Source organism: Podarcis gaigeae, assembly GCF_964106915.1.
Source record: "Podarcis gaigeae genome assembly, chromosome: 1".
NCBI classification, from domain to species: domain Eukaryota; kingdom Metazoa; phylum Chordata; class Lepidosauria; order Squamata; family Lacertidae; genus Podarcis; species Podarcis gaigeae.
Window position 1 is genome coordinate 20,748,390 of NC_139678.1, and position 21,365 is coordinate 20,769,754.

The window sequence follows — 21,365 nt, forward strand, 5'->3', positions numbered from 1 at the left end:
CCTTCAGGCACTCCTGTGCAGAATCTTGTGCATATGTTTGCATTGGCTAATTTCTATTCATTTTTCTTTGTATCCAGTGAATTGTTCTGTTTATTTTAGATTCACAGTTTGAGAAAAGGGTAATGGTTATAGCAGGGATAACCAGCTTGGTGCTCTCTTAGAAGTTGTGGGCTGCAGAATGCCCTCCAGATGCTGTGGATTACAACTATAGTTCAGCAAGAGTCCTGTGATACTAACAAATCTATTGCAGCATTAAGACTTAGTAGGTTTTGCTACAATAGGTAAATGAATGATGTTTGGGAATGTACACAAGGGGGTTTGTTTTTTTTAAAAAAATCTGTTTTGACAGCTAAAACAAATATTTTTTTCTTTCTTTCAAGTTGATGGCTCCAGCACTTTGGACATTGATTTTAAATTTATGGAAGATATTGAAAAATCTGAAGCACGTACAGGCATTCCCAGTACACAGTATACAAAAGAGACACCTTTTATTTTCAAATTAGAAGATTACCAGGATGCAGTTATCATTCCAAGGTGATTATACTGTGTGTGAGAGAGAAACCAGTATTTGTCAGCTACTAATATTTCATAGATATAAACACGGTTAAAGATGTGTAACCCTGGCTTACAGGAGCTCACCTCCTGATATGCAGGAGAGTCTACAAGTAAAAAATAATATGGTTAATGAAATAATAAAATAAAATAAAAACCAATAAAATTCTCATTGGCACAGATTACTGGATGTGCCCAGAGTAGCCCTTTGTGTCCTGGCCAGTGCTTAACTATTTTGATAATTCCAGTCATTCCACTCAGCATTAATGGAAATAACTTACATTTTATTTTGGACTTGCTTGTGGTTGCATAGTAGGACTTCTTACCTAACGTGTAACTTCAGGTCATGTTAGGGAACCTGTTCAGCAGAACATTTGACATTGCAACCCAAATATCTGCTTCTGTCTAGGTATCGAAATTTTGATCAGCCTCATCGATTTTATGTTGCTGATGTCTACACAGATCTTACTCCACTGAGCAAATTTCCTTCCCCAGAATATGAAACTTTTGCTGAATATTATAAAACCAAGTATAACCTTGACCTGACCAATCTCAACCAGCCATTGCTGGATGTGGACCACACATCTTCAAGGTAAAGAGGGTTTTGATAGCTTAAAATAGTTCTACTTTGTAGTGTTTCAATATAGTCAATGTGGGATCTCCCAAGGTTTGCAGAAGTGGAATAAATTGGCTGCAGAATGCCATATGTTTGAGAGAGGGTGGGGAGAGAGAGAGATGGGCTGGAAAATGGGAAGGGGAAGAATAGAATGTAACGCTTGGAATCCAGAACAGCTGCTCTCCGTGCTGCAATATTTTGCTGCAGGCCCCACTTGTTAAATAAAATTGAAATTACTTTTTGCCTGAAATGCATTTGGTGGTTCCTGCTCAGGAGAAACATCTGGGGAATTTCAAGGGAAACAAAAATAATTTCTCTTAAGTCTGGTAGCATATCTAATATTATTTTCCCACATCCCTGGTTTTAACATCTTTTAATCAAGCTTTTCCTTGCACCACTTTCCAGGGTGAAATGCAAAGTTATACTGCATATTTTAAAGAACAGCCCTTCCCATTTTCTCTTTAGACTTAATCTTTTGACTCCTCGTCATCTGAATCAGAAGGGGAAAGCTCTCCCATTGAGTAGTGCTGAGAAGAGGAAAGCTAAGTGGGAAAGTCTACAGAACAAGCAGGTAATGATGAATTTCCTATTTTATGGTGTTCAGCACCTCTTTAGTACCCTAAAATGGGCTGACTAACCACTTTTGGTCTGAGGACAGTATTCACTTTCGCTTCAACCCTCTGGAAGCTGCATCTCACGCATGCTTTTGCACGTCCCGCCTCCCCCCCCCCCAAGCCAAGGTATGCACTCCTCCACTTAGATTATCTGAAGAGAGGCTGTTTCCCACTCCAAACTCATCAAATGTTCGATCTGATGAGTGGAGGGTGGGGTGGGAGTCTGCAACTCTATCAAGGTGTTGGGCTTTTATCTTTCCCAGTGCTGTATATTCTCCCTTTTTTCCTTTCCCTTTTGGCTGCTGTTGTCAAAATTAGTTTGGTCTTGGGGAAGGGGGTAGGGAAAAAACCTTGGTGGGAAATCAGGCCCTCAAACTGTGGGTTGCAACCTGTGCTCTGAAATATCGAGAGACTAAAGGCAAATTTTATTCTTTATTAAAGATTCTGGTTCCAGAACTCTGTGCTATCCATCCTATTCCAGCATCGCTGTGGAGAAAAGCAGTTTGCCTCCCCAGCATTCTTTATCGTCTTCACTGCCTTTTGACAGCTGAGGAACTCAGATCCCAAACCGCCATTGATGCTGGTGTAGGAGTTAAGTCACTTCCTTCAGATTTCAGGTATTGGAATACTATAGTTTATCTCTATAAAGTTATGTTGCATAGTAGTCTGATATTTTGCCATTGCTATGTCCTCTGGTAGCTTCTCATTTGCCAAAGGTGTGCCTTCCATATGTAGAAACCATCTTCTGTTCTTGGAAGGGCTATTAATACACTTCACACCTAATATGTTGTGCAATAATTGAAGCTAAATTCAAACATAATGCTCTCTATGTGCAAGCATGAGATGTATTATATAGCATGCCTCTTATAGCACTATGCAAACTCTTCCTCTGTAGTTGTGTCTTTGAAGGATTTTTATCCCATGCATCCACCAAAAAAGTATTCCAGAGCAGTTTACCAGGATCAATAAAAAGACTATTCCTAATCCCAGGCTTTATCATCCATCTAAAAGGCATGGCAGAAGGAAAAGGAATTGGGTGGCAGGGAACTAACTTAGGCACTTAGTTTCAAAATTCTTATAGTAGCATGTGGCTCATGTATTTGTAGAACAGTGCAAGCAACTATATTGTTCCACTTGTGGTTCTTTGGATTTTATAATCAGCATCTATCAAAAATGTAGATATCAAACTGTTATACTATGGCCACTGACCAGCATAATGAAGTGTTACAGCAGGATCAGGGGTGCCAACTTGAATAAAAAATTGGGGTGGGCAAGCCCCGCCCCACATAATCACAAGATGCAGCATACACACACCATTTGAATCGCAATGCCCATCAACTTTGCGGGGGTCTGCCCTCCTCAAATATTTTATGGGGGGGAGGGTCATTAGCCCCTAGAAGTTGGCTCCTATGAGTGGGATCTTCCTCTTTTGCTACTAGGAGTGGCTCAATTCCTGTTCAGGAGCTGACTTGGAATGTGAGTTCCCAAAGCAGTTTTCAGTTTGGGCTATTTGGGTGTGTGATTGTTGTAGGTAGATGGAAAGCACCAATGTTGTGGCCCTGTGCCTTATTTATTTAATTAACAAAATTGATATACTGCTTGATTGTCATAAAAGCTCTAAACTGTTTACAAGAACAGTTAACATTATCACTAAAAACAAAATCAATGAAAACGCTTTCAGATAATTAACATTTACAGTAAAAAATAATAATCACATCAGCATCTATCTGCATGATTAATCGGTGAATTTATTTTACAGATATCCTAACCTGGACTTTGGGTGGAAAAAGTCTATTGACAGCAAATCCTTCATCTCTGCTTCTAGCTCTTCTGTAGCAGAGAATGAAAATTATTTTAAGCACAGCGCAATTGTAGTCCCTGAAAATGCTGCATATCAAGGTGCTAATAAAACCTCTTCTGCAGATAAGCATGACCAAATGTCTGTGAGCAACAGAACATTGATTGAGTCACCTAGTAAACTCCAAAATGACGTCTCGGTAGAACTGGCAACAGTTAATGGTGTTTCTTACAATAAAAATCTTGCCAACGGCAATTTTGACTTAGCTAGCCGAGACTTTTGCCAAGGAAATCAGCTAAATTACTCCAGGCAGGAAATACCTGTACAACCAACTACCTCGTATCCTATTCAGAATTTATACAACAGTGAGAACCAGCTCAAGCCCAGCAATGAATGTACTCTACTGAGTAATAAATATCTTGATGGAAATGCTAACAAATCTACCTCAGATGGATGTCCCAGAATGGCCCTGAACACCAGTGCTTCAGATGCTTGTGATCTTTCAAAGGAAAGAATGGATTCTGTAACAAGCCCTTCCAAGGGATACTCCTCAAAAACCCTTGGCCCAAACCCTGGTCTCATTCTTCAGGCTTTGACTCTCTCAAATGCTAGCGATGGATTTAATCTGGAGCGTCTTGAAATGCTTGGTGATTCATTTCTAAAGCATGCCATCACTACATATTTGTTTTGCACTTACCCTGATGCTCATGAGGGACGCCTGTCGTATATGAGAAGCAAAAAAGTGAGTAATACTTCCATGATCCTTAACTGTTCCAAAAATAATAAGTCCACATACAGGATGGAAATGGATGGGTATGCCAGTAGCACTGTAATGCACAGTTTTCTTAAGAACTTTAGCCTCTTTAGCCAGTTTTCTTAAGAACTTTGTTAGCATGATTTTTGTATTATTGTGGTTTTATATTACAAACCACCCTGTGATCCTGGGATGAAGGGCAGGATAGAAATATGCTGTGTGGAAGGACCATAGCTCAATGGAAGAACACCTGCTTTGCATGCAAAAATTCCTACATTTCAATCCCTAGCATTTCTACCTTGGGAGAGACAAAAACCTGGAGATCAGCTGCCAGGCAGTGTAGACAGTATTTAACTAGATAGACCCAGTGGTCTGACTCCACAAGGCAGCTTTTGATGTTACATAACCAATGCTAGTATAAATTAATAGGGATTTCTAAAGGCAAGCAGCTTTATCATCACTGAGAAGGGACGGCTGAATATATCTGACTAGGGGCAGCTAACCTTTCCCCACACCTGAACAACTCTCCCTCCCTTTAAACTTCCCCCACCTCACCCCTTGTTGCTCACCCCAATCTGCAGAAGCACTTCACACAGTGATTTGCATGATTAGGGATTGCCCAAGTTCTTAGATTAGAACTAGAGAGGGAAATAGACTTTTGTCTATCCACTTTCTCCACACCATACATAATTTCACACACCTCAGTCGCGTCCCTTACTCTCAAGTGTGAAACATGATAGCTTACTGTTCCTGATTTCAATAAAAGATACAATGCAAATGTTAGGAGCATGGGATTTTGTCTTATATCATGTCACCCTAAACTTAAGAGCAGCTTTGTTTTGTCCTAATTCCTTGTCCTTCACACGGACTGTATATTAACTTTTTTTGGATAAACCATGAATAGTAGGTAACAGCCCATATCTGAGCATAGTTGGATAACAATTATGTGTGGGGGTGTGTGTTTAAATGCTGTGATTTTGATATATATGGGGAAAATTTACCACAAAATTAAGCTTATAAATGGAAGTTTTAAATCAAAGTTTGTGTTTGCTGTGTTCTCAGAATTATTGATTGCCTATAGATTATGATAAATTCTTTTTTTTTAAAGGTCAGCAATTGTAACTTGTATCGTCTTGGAAAAAAGAAAGGGCTTCCTAGTCGCATGGTGGTATCTATCTTTGACCCGCCTGTCAACTGGCTTCCTCCTGGTTACATAGTAAACCAAGACAAGAGTAATACAGACAAATGGGAAAAAGATGAAATGGTAAGCCTTTGTTGAAATGCATGTAAAATTGAATGTCTTGGTGTATAAGTATATCATTACAAGTGAAACAGGCAAAGGGGGTTTCTGCTTCTTATCATACTTCAGCAGAATATCACCTACTACGTCTTTGTGTTTAACTCCTCTTAAACCACTGCTTTAATTAATAAAAATAGAGAGTAAAGGGATGTTGGAGTACCAACAAAGGGCAATTTGTGGAAATTGGTTCACTAATAAAGTGGAAAAGAACAGAAATACATGCAGTGAAAATATACTGTCACTATTTTCCTTGGCCTGCTGTTAGGAAACTCTTAATGTCCCTCAGGAACATTTATCTCTTTGCTATGAATGAACATGAATACTCATGAAAAATAAGGTTTTTTAAAAAATCTAGATGGCCTTTTTACCTTAGTGCTAGCACCTATTATGGAAATTGATAAAGAATGTGTTTTCAGCAATTCTAGCCTCATGTGACCAAAAGAGCAAGATTGTCTGGGTTAAAGATGTGTGGATGCAGCTTTTAATATGTCTCACGGCAGAGGGTTGTCTTTTAAGAACCCCTCTGCCCCATGCACTTGCTGCAATGTTGAACACAAGGTGGTTCAGATGTAGCCCCCACCATGGTTTGGTGTTACGTGAACTACCAGTCAGTATCCTTCCCTCCTCTCAGGAGCAGTAATTATCTGCTTCTACAGATATATAAATATGCATGGAAATGTTTTTAAGACTGCATGTACAGATTTGCATGCTGTTTACTGGACCTAAGCAATCCTCTTCTCTTTCCAAGAGGGGATGTAAGGAAAGCTGTAAGTGTACATTTATCTTTTCATATGCTTGGTTCATATGCGACTTGCATTATGTTGTGGCTGGTGTGTTTATCCCAGGGAGTAAAAAAGTAAAGGTTTTACTTGTAGTGCTTTCAGAGTGGGATGTCATCTTGCTGGCATTTTGCAATGGGACTGTTAGCTCGTTAACATTCATTAAATCTTCATTAAGGATCAAAAACATAGATCTGAACTAATATTTGTCTTGCTTTGCCAAAACTGTCACTGCATAGTGGGATTTACTGGGGTTCTGAAGCCGTCGCTCAATTTACTGAAAAGACTGACACAGATAGTGTTTGGACAAAGTCCAGATGTGTCTAGTACTATGAGTTGTTTCCCTGTTGAGTAAAGAATATTGACTGGTAAAAATAATCAGATGTCAAATTGCTAGAAAGATTGGTAGACTTCTGCTGATTCATTGGTAATATAACTTCCTGAATAATGGCCTTGTTTCTATTTTATTATTTCTTTTTCAATATTCATATAAAACAGCTCAATATGGGGGGAACTACAGTGGTCCTTTGCTTTATGATTAGCTTTCCTCCATAAAAAGTTAATATTTTGATTAGAAAAAGCAAATAATGCTTTATTTGAGCTCATCAGTTTTCTGAAATTCATATTTTGACTACAGAGCCACCAGAGGGCACACTGAAAGACTGTTAATGTTTGCAGTGTGAAATATTTATTGTAGAGTAAAACATTTCAAGTATACTCACTTCAAACAGTATTATTTTATTATGCTCTTAAAATAGAATGGTTTTAATGATATAACTCGTGCACATAACATGTAATATAGTTTGTATGTTATAATCTCTTAGCAGCACGTGAGCTGTTATAGAAAGGGAGGGTACACAAATTGAGAGGGAGGCATGAAGGTGGGGGGATGCTTCTGCCAACACCATGAAACAACTTGAAGGTATATGGATAGGACAAGCACTAGCACACAGGGAATCCATTACACTCTAGCTGTATAGATTCAATGCACTGATCATGGGAATTCCCCAGGAAAAAAGGGAAGAAGCTGTCCTTTCCATCTGAGTCTTGTTCACTCACTCTGCAATAATAAAAAAATAAAAATCTGGGAATTTTGAGATTGCCAAATCAGAACTGTTTCTTTCTCTCTCTCTCTCTCTCTCTCTCTCTCTCTCTCTCTCTCTCTGTGTGTGTGTGTGTGTGTGAGAGAGAGAGAGAGAGAGAGAGAGAGAGAGATGTCATCTTGGCCAATGGTAAGAGGTGATAGGAGTTGTAGTCCAACAGTATCAGGCTATGCTTGGTATATTTCAAATGTGACGATGCTAAAATTGAACCCTAACATTATTATTATCATCTCTGTCACTATTTTCTACATTGGCATCTTCTTCATCCATCAAGACATAGCATCTCTTTCATTGTCACAGCCTTTTAAGGTCCTGTCAGTTGATGTTTTTGCTGCAAGATGGGAGTCATTCTACACTTACATTAAACTTGATCGTCTTTGATTGTTTGGAAGGGCTCTTTGGAACTCTTCAGTTTTCACCTCCTGAATAGTTTGGTGTCATCCACAAACTTGACCATCTCAGTACTCAACTCACACGACTCCTCATTGCTCATGAGCATGTTAAAATACCACTAACTCTAGTAAAGATCATTGTGATAATCCACTGATTCCCTCCATTGTGAAATGGAGTTACTGATCCATAAGAAAACTTGTCCTCTTGCCTCACTGTTGCAGTCACCATAGGAGCCTGTGGTGAGGGTTCCTGATGCCAGCTAAGCCATCCCCAGTGCTCTTCCCGCTCATGGATAAGAGGGGAGAGCAGCAGGGATCCTTTGTGCGGCTCTGCCGAGTGTGGGGAGGGCTCCCAGTCCCCGGTGCTCTTCCCACTCGTGGGGGAGCCAGCGCCGGGCTGGGGGATCCTTTAACTGCTTGGCTGAAGGGGGCAGCAACCGCACACTCCTCAGCCGACCAGTTAAAAGATGCAGAGGGAGGAACAAGCTATATCAGCGCCTCACCAATGCAGATTTTTTCTCCCTCTACGCAGTATGAGGGCAGATATATCGCTGGTGAAACCGCCACTGCTCCTGTCCTGAGTCCCTCTGCTAGCAACGCTCGCTGGAGGAAGTTGCTAGCAGAGGGACTTAGGAGCAGTGGCAGTTTCACCAGTGATATACTACATCGTGGTCTGCTCCTCATACCAGTCCTGGCGCTGTGGTCTAAAGCACTGAGCCTCTTTGGGCTCGCTGATCCGATCAGAAGGTCGGTGGTTTGAATCCCTGCAATGTAGTGAGCTCCCATTGCTCTGTCCCAGCTCCTGCCAACCAGTCCAAATAGATAAATAGGTACTGCTGTGGCAGGAAGGTAAACAGTGTTTCCCTGCACTCTGGTTTCCGCCACGGTGTTCCATGTTGGTTTTTCTTTATCTTAATGTGGTCAATGATGCTATGCAGGAATGGGGTTGGTTAATTGAAGCTCACAGGTGTATGTTTGCAGTTTGACGTACTTAGCTGCACACCTGTGGTCCCTTGACTTTTTGCCTAATTAGAAAGGGGAGTTACTTTCTGCACCGGATGCAAGAAGGGATGTGATAGGTTAATTGATTATTTGAAACTGTATTTAAGTTGACCAAATGTTTTGTAAGCTGCTGGTGAGGACTGGTAATGGCTTGCAGCTCTTGACTGTTATGTTTTCGAAAATAAAAATAAGCAAAGATATTGCGGACAGCCTTTTATTTCTATGCTCCAGTCGCTGCGCACACTCTGTGTTGACAAAAAAGTCCAACATTCCTTTGTGCCAGTAGCAGTTTAGTCATGCTAGCCACATGACCCGGAAAGCTGTCTGTGGACAAACACTGGCTCCCTCAGCCTTAAAGCGAGATGAGCACTGCAACCCCATAGTCGCCTTTGACTGGACTTAACCGTCCAGGGTCCTTTACCTTTACCTTTTATTGATTTGTTGCCCAGGCCTATTGCTCAGGTCACCTAACCGTCCAAAGTAGATTTGGGAGGCACACAAGGGACTGCAGGGGTGAGAAAACCCAATGTTCATTTGTCCATATTTATTAATGGTGCACAGGCACAATGGGATGTCTCTCATTGTCTCTTCCTGCTCTATTGTAAAAATGAGAGAGCAATGGAAAGGAAATGGCTTGATTGTATCAATGTGGCTTGTTTCCGCTTGGATGTATTTCAGTCTTAGCTTCGTTTACTTTGCAGATTTGAATACAGTATCATTCTTGTCCCAAATCATAATTTTAAAACAATGTGTTGGCAGAATATCCAAAATGTTATGTATTAAAACAAAAAAAAAAATCATAATTTGCTGTGATCCCCCCCCACCCCAAATATAATATGTATCTGAAAGCTAAAACTTTCTTTAAACCTATGGCATTTACCAAGCTATCAAATTCCTAGCATGGTGTTTCAGTACTATCCGAGTAATTGTTTACATCAGTGTCAACCCCTGCTTAAAATATTTGGTCTACAGCTCTTGCATCTGTTTATAGATATAATTTAACAATAGTCTAAACTGGTTTCATTCATGCTGAGCAAATCGGCTTCTCACTGATTTGCAAAAAGCTCTATTTACTAAAGTGAGAAATTGACATTTTTCTGCTTAAGCACAATATAATTGCAGTAGTCCAAGATAATAGAGATTTCTGTTTTCTCTGTAGTTTTATTGTGCCACATTCTGAGTCAAACTTTCCAAAAAGGACTGAAACCACTGTAGAACAGTGTCTCCCAATGCCTAGCATTGTTTCTAGGTGGTTCAGGCATCTATAGTTCTTGGACAGCATAAATAATGTATTTAGATCTAATGTAAGAAAGAAAGAAAGAAAGAAAGAAAGAAAGAAAGAAAGAAAGAAAGAAAGAAAGAAAAGCATAGTTAATACTGTCAATAACCATTTTATTGTGATGCTGTGGAATTATTTTTGTAACTAAACTAAGTGGCCCTTCCTGTTTTATTTTTTTCCTACTTTCAGGCAAAAGAGGGATTGATGTCTAATGGAAAACTTGATGATGATTATGATGATGACGATGATGACGACTTAATGTGGCGAGTACCCAAGGAGGAAGCTGACTTTGAGGATGACTTTATGGAATATGATCAGGAGCATATCAAATTCATTGACAATATGTTAATGGGTTCCGGAGCATTTGTGAAGAAAATATCCCTTTCCCCATTTTCACCCACTGATAACAGTTATGAATGGAAAGCACCCAAAAAATCAACCTTGACTAATGTCCAGTTTGCATCAGATTTTGATGATTTTGATTACAGCTCCTGGGATGCAATGTGCTATCTAGACCCTAGCAAGGCTGTTGAAGAGGATGACTTTGTAGTGGGTTTCTGGAATCCATCAGAGGAAAATTGTGGTATTGATGCTGGAAAACAGTCCATCTCCTATGACTTACATACAGAACAATGTATTGCTGACAAAAGCATTGCAGACTGTGTGGAAGCCCTTCTGGGCTGCTATCTGACCAGTTGCGGTGAAAGAGCTGCCCAGCTTTTCCTCTGTTCACTGGGGCTAAAAGTGCTTCCGGTTATTAAGAAAACTGATTGGGAGAGTGCTCTGTATTCCTACAGAGAGCATTTTAACCACCAGCAGAAACATTCTTCAGTAATCTGTGTTTCTGCCTCTCTAGCCAATCAAGAGTCTTCTCTGTATAAAGACTTGATGTATGGCTGTTTAAAGATTCCTCCAAGATGTATGTTTGATCATCCAGATGCTGAGCGAACCTTACATCACCTTATATCTGGCTTTGAAAACTTCGAGAAGAAAATTAGCTACAGTTTTAAGAATAAGGCTTATCTACTTCAGGCATTTACTCATGCTTCCTATCATTACAACACCATTACTGGTAAGTCATGTGAAAAATCCCCTTTTTGCATTAAGCTTACATGACTGAAGAGATGCAGATTATCTGGGAGGATTGTTAATTATATTGCTATCTATTTCTTGCCAATCCCTCAACCCTTGTGTGTTAAGATTGTTACCAGCGGTTGGAATTCCTGGGAGATGCAATTTTGGACTACCTCATAACCAAGCACCTTTACGAAGACCCACGGCAGCACTCTCCTGGAGTTCTAACAGACCTGCGATCTGCTCTTGTTAACAACACCATCTTTGCCTCATTGGCTGTAAAGTACGACTACCACAAATACTTCAAAGCTGTCTCTCCCGAGCTGTTTCATGTTATTGATGACTTTGTGCAGTTTCAGATGGAAAAAAATGAAATGCAAGGAATGGATTCCGAGGTTAGTGGCACCGGAAAATCATTTGTGTGTATGTTGAAGCTCATTTTAGTGTGAGTTTATATTGAAGAATTTAAACATCTAGCACAACATGGCAAGATCAAGTAGAGGCTTTCTACTGAATAGGACATTGTGAACAGCAACTAGTTCTTGGATTCTGGCTGCATTCTAAATTTCATCCTTGTCACACTCCTTCAGAATTATTGTGAACTACTGACCCTATGACCGGGGCTGTGTGTTGCATATCTTTTTTTAAAAAAATTAACCTTTGCGGCCAAGTAGTTGAAATTCTGTGCCAATAAAAACAGAGTTCTGAGACCATTTCTCTTTTGCATCATGCTGCAATTTTGCATATAATACTTGGAGGTTTTTTTAGTTGGGAAGGGGGACACTGAAGCCTATTCCCAGTCACTGATATTCCCTATTCCCACTCACCCTCTTGCTTCTCAGACTTTGCTTCTCAGACTTTAACAGGCATTGCTCAAACATTTCTTCACAGCTGTAAGAACAGAAAACTTTTAAGAAAAAGAAGGCTGATCTCAAGGAACTTGGATAGCACACAGGAGGAGGACTAGATATTGAAGCTAGCTTAATACCAGTTTAATGTCAGACTTTTGTTTAATCCATTCTTGCTCGTCTAGAAGTTGAAAATTTGCAGTTCTGAGTGAATAAATCCTTTTTAATTGAAAATTTGCAACAATTTTGTAACACAGTTTTGTTTTGGTATTTGCTTTAGCTCCGAAGATCTGAAGAAGATGAAGAAAAAGAGGAGGACATAGAAGTACCAAAGGCCATGGGGGATATATTTGAGTCACTCGCTGGTGCCATTTACATGGATAGTGGAATGTCTCTTGAAATGGTTTGGCAAGTGTACTATCCAATGATGAGGCCATTAATAGGTAACATTGGAGCTCTCGGAAGAAATGTTCAGTAATTCATTGTTCGTCGTTAAGAGGGTTTACAAACATGGTGTTGTTGTTTTTAATCACAGAGAAATTCTCTGCAAATGTGCCCCGTTCCCCAGTACGAGAGCTGCTGGAAATGGAGCCAGAGACAGCTAAATTTAGGTAAGAATTAATCTGCTTAATATTTCTGTAAAATATTCCTGAGGTCATGCACCTTGCAATGGATTATAATTGTGTTTTACTGTAGAATAGGAATTATATTTGTATTATTTTAAAAAACCTGCATTTTAAAATTGTTTGTGACCTTATATTGAAGGGCAGGTAAGAAATTGAGTTAATAGTAATATGTGGTGTCTAGCTAAACAACTCTGCTGGCACAAGCTTTTTTTATTTTTATTTTTGGCCTAACAGTGGACCTTCTCCTCTTGCTGTACACCCCTTTAATATGTTCTAGGGTTTCCTCCAGTCCTTTGGAGCAGATTTAGGGACTGGAGGGGAGAAGGAGGGGGTTTCTGCTGCGCAGTTAGAAGTGTGTCTGCTAGTAGAACTTGTAATAATTTTAATGACATACTATTCTGGAAAAGAAATCTCAAAACTGAGGAAAAACAGTAATGAACTTCCAACTACACTTTTGCTTCCATTTGAAGGGCTTTTGTTTCCTCCCACTGGATGCATGTGTGTATATGTACATAATGTCTTTATACTTCGTGCATCCCTGCAGTAGGCTGTTGCTTCTACAAAAGCTCATGTTGCAATAAATTGTGTTTCACGGGACTGTACACTGTTTCAGATTAACATGGTTATTCTTCCGGAATCGATTCCACTTTGAGTATCTTTGTTTTAATTGGCATATGTGTTTATTTCTGTTTTTCCTGCTTTCCCCTCCACTCACGCAGTCCTGCGGAAAGAACCTATGATGGAAAGGTCAGAGTAACTGTGGAAGTTGTAGGAAAGGGAAAGTTCAAAGGTGTTGGAAGAAGCTATCGGATCGCCAAATCTGCTGCAGCAAGAAGAGCTCTACGAAGCCTCAAAGCAAATCAACCTCAGGTTCCAAATAGCTGAGACACCTCTTAAAAACAACCACAACAACCACACACTCAATAGAGAAATTTAAAAGATATATGTTGAGAGGAACAAACTGAAGACAGCATTTAAAGTTTGATAACAAATAGCTAACAACATTTAACATGTACACATAATTTTGGAACGAAATGTAGTTATAGGGTTTTTTTGCGCAAACACAATCTTGTCTTCTTTCCTCACTTCTGCTTTGTTTAATCACAAGAGTGCTTTAATGATGACATTTAGCAAGTGTTCAAAATAATTGTTGTCAGGTATCTTTGGTTTACTTTGTCAGTACAGCTTTGCTTAGTGTTTAAAGGCCAGGGAGCTTATGCCTATTGCAGTTACTAGATTTATATATATATGTGTATATATATATATAGTAATCTTGAAATTCCTCAAATCTGTGCACTAGTGCCAGTCACGAAGCAGTTTATAAACTGCACCGGATGATTTGGTGTAAGGATTAAGTGTGCCAGTATTGTCCTTGTTCTTTCCGTGCCATCTTTGCATTAAGATGGCATTCCCAATCATTATTGCACTTGTTTGTTAGGGACAGGTTTAAATTGAAATGTCTGGCATCAGATAGATTTTAAAACTGATGCCGCATAGTCTTGCATCAAAAGGTTCTTGCCTTAAAAGTACATAAGCCCTCACTAATGCAACCTTTCATTTCTGAACTCCTTGGAGCAAACTGTATTACATTCCCTTCTTTTTAGAACGCATTTTACAATGATGAAGCTCCATATTTACAGTACAACATGTTAGTTTAGCTGTGACCTAACTTATTACAGGACTGTAATAGAAATCATATTCATATATATGTAGTGAGGTTATTTTTTAACAATTCAGAGGAAATGGTTAGTACAGATCTTCTTTGTTATTGCAAACAGAAAAGTCTCTCGCTGATTTCCATTGTTACAGAAACCGAGACTGAGCACAGTCCATCACTCTTGTGGAACCTCCTTTCCCTTCAAGGGACTTGTGCAAGAGATTTTCCTGGTGGATTGCAGGCATTGCTTCCAGTATTGGAACTTTGTAATAATAGCTAACTGCACAGTGCAAACTGTTGCTTTAAAAAGAACTTTTGACATATCGCACCTAAAATATGCTGCAGATTTTATATTGGATACATATTTAACAAACGGAGCACCTTTACACCTTTAAGAGCGATTTCCACGTAAATTTCTTACTGTACTTTTCAGAATTGCATGCATATTTCACCTACCAAAGCTGTGCTGTTAAATGCCATGGAAGTTGTTGTGTGAGAGAAATTGCCATACTTTTGATACATCTGTGATTTAGGTCCTTTACCTTAGAATAACTAGCTCATTATTGTTGTTTCAGTTGATATGAAAGCATACTTTTTAGGCTATGCCTAAGTTTCTTTAGATATTTGTAGGCACCCTTCACTTAAATACCTCAGTTCTTCTTTGTTCTTTTTGTGTCTTTTTCCCCTTTTGCATGCATTTTTGTTTGTTTTTGGTGCTATGTGTATGTATTATGCTTGAAATTTTAATTTTTGCACTGTAACTATAATACCTCTTAATTTTACCTTGTTTAAAAAGCTGTGGGTCGTCTTGCACTCCCACCAATATCAATAGAGGTTTGCTGCAATTTTACCCCATTAATTATGCTTGAAGTTTGAGAGAGCTGAGCAAGTTTTTTTTAATGTTTTCCAGCACAGTGGTCTGCTCTTGATGCTGTTTTATGTGTTAAATTACAGATAATACTGTGTTCTGTTTTAAAGACACCCCCCTTCCTCACACATGTGCATTCAAAATTTAGAGGGGAAAACATCTGGCTTACTTTCTAAAAGAGAAGGATTATACCTTAGTGGCAGAAGACATTAAACTTTTTCTGAAATACAGAATTTAGTTTAACAAATCTTTCTAACGATGGAAGTGAAATGAAAGATTTTTGTGTGACTTCAGTCACAGCGAGCAAGAAAAATGTCACAGAAGGATTAAAAGACAAGCTCATGTGCAAGGATGAACTACACAAATGGCTCAAAAGTTTCTTTGTTTTTTGCTGCAGACACCCCACCCCTACCCCCACCCCCCTGGATGAGGAAGCAAGCCTCATTTTCAGTTTGGAAAATGACTGTTCTTCCGTGCTGGATCCAGGTAGGTTAGTGCTGCCTAGAGCTCAAAGACGGGAAGGTCGTTAGAGTCACAGGATGTTTTAACTGTTCCTGGAATTGGTCTTCAAATACGTTCCTCAAGAGCAGCAGCTTAGGAAGGGCTCTGATTTCTCCTCTGCTTCAGGCTTGCATTTTCTACTTTCACCTGCTTATTTCTTTACTTGCTCTTTTTGTACTGTGTACTTGGCCAGGATCCTTCTAATTTCCTTTCTTCTTGCATGCTTTGATCTGTTTGTATTTTTCACTGATTGCTTTTTGTGTTCCATGGGGAATATTCTCATCTGCCCAAGTCCTAGTCAGAGTTCAGCATCCTGCTTTTTAGCTCACCATGGCTACCTCAGATAGCTTTATTTTTCTCTTACAACTTGTGTTGTCCGTGTTTGAGAGAGGTTTGATTGTTGTTAAAATCATTTTTATTCGGAAAAAAATATCTTCTGCAATGGATTCTACCACTGCCCCCTCCCACTGTTGATTTTCCCAGGTTTTCCCTCTCTGATTAAACTCCCTAGCTATTGAGTTAAATAATTCTCCCTATTCAAGCAGCTACAATGAACTAACAACATGCAATTTTTGTTAGCAGATATTGCAAACTTCTTTTTCCCCAACTTAACCTATTCAACAGCAGCCTACTGCAGCACCTGTTGCACAACAGCCAGGGCCTGGGTCTGCGCCTGCTCTGCTTGTGCCACTGCCGCCTGCCCTTGTATGTCATGACTACCCTGATTTGGACTCAAGTCTCCGTATGAATGAATCAAAAGCAGTGTTGAACAAAGTTATGGGAAGCAGGTCCACTTGTGTCCAAATGTTGGGCATCCAAGTATTTTCTGGAGCCTTGCAAGACACTCAAGTCTCTGTATTGACAAGACTAGTGGCTTCATTGGCCAAACATTGGTGCACCTTCCCAGACATGTGGATCCCTTCTTCATCCCAAAAGCCAACTTGACCTTCCACTGATACGAAGAGGTCATTCTGCCTACTTTCTGCAGCTCCCCACTCCACCCCACTGAGAAGGTGTGGCACTCCCTAAGACGCCTTAAAGTGCTACATCTCTAGGACTCAAACATAAAAAGATTCCTTCTTGTTATCTTTTCGGCTCTCAACCCGGGCAAAGCAGATTAAGGCTGGCATTTCCCTGGCTTGTGACTTCCTAAAGTTGCCCACCACAACTGCTCGCTCCAGCAGCATTTTTCAACCAACACACCTCTTTAGGAGGTATGCCAGGGAGCCACGGGGTCATTTGTCATTATAAGGTAGGCCTATTTGCTTCAGCTGAAGTGTCCTTTGGAAGATGAGTCTTACAAAGTGTGCTTCCTCCACCCTAGGCAGCCACCAATAACCCTATTGATGTTGGTCAGCTTTCAAACATCCCATCTGGGTCCAGTATGCCAGTACAGGAGAAGGGTCTGTTAAGCTCACCTGAAGGGTGTTTCTCCTTGCTGGCATCCAGGGCCACATCCTGCTTTTTCCATGAATGGCTGCCTACAGATCAAACTTTGGGGGCGTGATTATATGCGCACGCAGAGATGTTTAACTGAGTTCAACCTGTCTGCATGTGGTATGTGTGGTCTTCTGTCTGTCTCTGCTTCTTAGCTTGGCAAAACTGTACCTGGAGACTGCTCACAGGAACACAGAGGTTAAAACTTCCTGTGAACCTATTGATATTCCTGCCTTTGACTTCTAGGCAGCACTAACCTACCTGGGTCCAGGATGGCACAGAGAAACACCCTTCAGGTGATTCCAGCTGATTCCAGTGGGCCCTTTTCAGCTTCAGTATGAGCAGCTGCTGTGAAAATGTCTGTGAAAATGCCCACTACATGCATAGTATTCCCGAAATTTAGCTTTGTATTGTGACATTTGTTACAACGTTTAGGTAAAGCTGTAGTCCTCAAACCACTAATCTGAGGTGCTGTAAAAGTATTCTTACAAACAGAGTTTAACAAGACTTTTCAGTGGTAAGTGGATTGAGGATTACCATCTAAATTCTATTCATGCATAGGTAGTTTATGAATAAACACTGTTAAATCTACAATTGCAGCCCAAAGCAAAGATTTTGCAGCTCTAGTAAATAATAGCTATTAATGTTGATAGTTTTCTTTGCTGATGCCCAGATCAGCATTTAAAAACTTGCAAGTTTCTGTAATTCAAAAAAAGGGCATGTTTTACCCCAATCAAATATATAAGCTTTGGTTTTTCTTTTCTTTTTGTGAAATGCCATATGTAAAATCAAAACCAATCTCATGAGACTGAAAGATAGCAAATGCTTCACATAAATGTTTCATACTTGGATAATTTCAAAGGTTAAGAGTGTAGCCTGATGGCAATAGGAATAATTACACTCTCTAATCAGAAGTATTCAATGCCTCCCTGTTGAAGAAAGCTAATGAACTGAAACTGAAAATATTGAGTAGGGGCCAATGGTAAATGTAGGTCCTGCTGCTGTTTGTGTGTGTGCGTGTTTAATGCAACAACCTTTTTGCTGTATGATTTAATTCAAATATTACATAATGCTGTTAGAATGCAAAAACACACTAGTTTCCATGCTGTGCAACTGCTTTACCCACCTCCCCCTTTTAGTACAGTTGGAGTATTGGAAAATGTATGCTATTTAGACCTAAATCTCACCCTTTGAAGGTTGGGATCGAAATCCCTTGACATGCTACAAGCATGAGAGGAAATGGACTGTTGCAAGCCTGTCTTTACAATGTATCACACAGACCCCTCATGTAGACAGCAGAGGGGTTAATTGGCATGAACCTAATTTTGGATTTGTGTGTGTGTTTGTGTGTTCTGTTACACTGTATACTTAAAACAGTCCTCCTAACTATGCTGCATTTTTATTTTTGTTATGGCTTTGTTTTGTGCTGCTCTGTTCATGTAGCACAAATAAGCATTGCACTTGGTACCGTGCTTTACCTCATTTCAAGGAGAAAGATACTTAATTAGAGGAATTAATGTGGTTTGGGCCTTGCTGCTGCTTTGATTTACTGAATTTGAAAAAAGATGATTAGAATACCTGCAATGTGTCACTTAAATTGCACAACTGAAATAGGCTATTTGTTGGTTTTTTGTCTGTAACTTTTTCTATATTTTAAGGAAGAAAGACTTTGGTCTAGGATCCAGAGAGCCCCTTGCATGACTGGAAGGTGCTTCTGCAAGTGGGAAGGGAGGGGGTGTTCTCCAATTTCCAATGAGTCTTCTCTCCCAGATGCAGCTACCCACACCTTGTCCCATTTCCTTCTGGAGATCCATTAACCCAGACATGGGGAGCCTATGACCTTTGGATGTTGCTGGGTTACAATTCCCATTATCTTTGACCATTGGCATTTGGCTGGCCACCAGTCCCAGTCCCTCCCTTATCTTTTCAGTGGATGCAAAGGGCTGCAAAAAGGAGGCGTGAGATCCACACTGCCCAAGCAGAACACTGCCCAGGGACTCTCGGGGTCCTAGCAGTGTCTCTTCTTGCCATCCTTTTACTGTCTTGTGAAACGGTTAGTATTTAAAATTCACTCTTTCGAGCTCCCCTTCCCTTGCCCTGCCTTGCTGTAAATTCACTGAACATGCATACATTCATTTTGAATATGAAGGGATCTATCTGTAGGTATCATCTAGTCAAGTCCAGAGGGCAGAATTTTTAACCAGATTGAACTGTGAGAAGTCCTGTAAGGGGTAAGGCCACATCTGCAAGTGGCATAAACTGGCAGTCCCCATAGTCACAGCCTTTTCTAACTGAAAAAAAAGTTATTTGACAATATTTGAGCCATGCGCTGTTCTACCTTCCTCATTGAATGTAATGGAATTAGTTGTGTGTGAGTAATTAAAGAGAGTGAACCTAGGGCAACGCTACACTATTAATGGCAAATATTTTCACTTTCAGTGAAGCGAAGATGTGTTAATATTTATAAGACTGTGTCTTTAAATCCTTAAGACTTTACAACCATGAAATGTAACTGAAACCTACATTTTCACCAGCAGAAGTCTGATAACAGATATCCATAAAGTCAGGTAGAATACAAAGGGTTGGATCTAGACTAAGCGAGTTGAACTTAGTTCCCATAGATATCAGTGAGACTTATGACTAGCTTGATACATTGCTTTCAGTGGAACTTAAGTTCAACTATCTTAGTTTTGATCCAGCCCAAAACCGTTAATTGCAACTTCATGCAAGAGTAACTCAACATTAATCTATCAGTTTTATTTCCTAAGTCCTTTTATAGCTTCCCCACTTGCATATGTTTAATTTGGATAACCACAGACTGTTTAAATTGATATGATTGATGCACTCAGTTTTACTACAGCAGCAAGTTATCTAGAGAAACAGAAGTTGAACAAGCATTGAAAATTGCAGGCTTTTTTATTGTAAATAGTTTGACTGTAAAGATGGTTAAAATCAAGTAGAATGAATAACATAATTTGATGGACAATAAAATATTTCCCATCACATGCTGCAGCTGTCTAAGGGACATAAAATGTAATTCATTCATACTGTAATCATGCTGCAGAAATTTGCAGTCTGCACCTTATGGATCACAATTACCTTTAATAGATTTTTTTGTAATAATTGTAGCTGAATATATCTCCAATAAAGTTATGGTCTGTTCATTTTTGTGTTTACTGTTTTCCTTAAAGCCTTATGTAATGCATGTAAATGTAGAAGTGTTAGTATTAACATGAATATTGATCACGTTTTACCTTGCCCTTCAAATAGCCTGGGGCAGTGTACATAATTCTCTGCCTCCTCCATTTTATCTGCACAACACACTTGAGAGATTGGTTAGACTGACAGCTAATGCCTGTGCTGAGGTCATCCAGTTATTTCCTAAGCATGGCTGAATGGGGGGAAGTTGGTCCTTTCACTACAATTTCAGGGCAAAAAAGTTGTAATTGTATGAAAACCCACAACAGTGACTAGGATATCATATAAGTGACTGCATTTCTTGGTTTGAAACCAGTTTGGGAGGGGGGGATATCTATTTTCAAATATTCACAAAATGTATTTGGAATCGTAACTTGACACTCAGATTTTATGGAGTCATATACTTTGAAAACAACAGCACTCCAACTGTCTTCATTGCACTTGAGCATTAGTAGTGTGGAAGTGAAGAGCTAGTAGCTGAGTGATCAAGGTTGCCTTACTGCTCTTTCCAAAACTGAACGTTAAATTAATGGGCTCTTACCCAGTAGATAATAACGAGAAAAAGAGGAAAATGCCATGAGTGAGCTAATCTTACTGACGTGATTTCCAGCAGCTCCGACCCTGGAGATGGAACGCAGCTCACATGGCTAGTAGTTTTTGATAGCCTTCTTGTTGTTTAGTCATGTCCGACTCTTCATAACCCCATGGACCAGAGCAGCCTTATTTTTCCTGAATTTCTCTAATCTTTCAAAGCTATCCAATTTTAGCTATGCACTGTGTGAAGAACTTTCTTTTGTATTCATAGTGAGACAGAGATTTCCACAAATGGATCCCCAGATTGTGGCCATAGAAGCAAAATTGTGTGTGATCAAATCTAGCTTTGTGAAGTCTAATCACGTGCTTGAGGGGCAGAACCACTGTTCTCTGTTCCTTCCTCACTCCTCTGTCAAAGTTGACTTGACATCTA

General features: G+C 39.7%; 1 protein-coding gene across 2 annotated transcripts in view; it reads left to right on the forward strand.

Annotated features, from left to right (window-relative positions):
• The window catches only part of DICER1 (dicer 1, ribonuclease III), a 53,821-nt gene extending 33,457 nt beyond the window's left edge, over positions 1–20,364 (forward strand). For both annotated transcript variants that reach the window (XM_083730501.1, XM_083730502.1), the window contains 11 exons: positions 381–534; positions 962–1,144; positions 1,634–1,739; positions 2,224–2,399; positions 3,542–4,322; positions 5,443–5,598; positions 10,379–11,261; positions 11,390–11,658; positions 12,392–12,554; positions 12,647–12,722; positions 13,457–20,364. In XM_083730501.1, coding sequence (XP_083586627.1) covers positions 381–534; positions 962–1,144; positions 1,634–1,739; positions 2,224–2,399; positions 3,542–4,322; positions 5,443–5,598; positions 10,379–11,261; positions 11,390–11,658; positions 12,392–12,554; positions 12,647–12,722; positions 13,457–13,622 — 3,113 coding nt within the window. In that variant the 3' untranslated portion in view covers positions 13,623–20,364. The remainder of the gene's footprint in view (positions 1–380; positions 535–961; positions 1,145–1,633; positions 1,740–2,223; positions 2,400–3,541; positions 4,323–5,442; positions 5,599–10,378; positions 11,262–11,389; positions 11,659–12,391; positions 12,555–12,646; positions 12,723–13,456) is intronic.
• Positions 20,365–21,365: the final 1,001 nt, after the last annotated feature.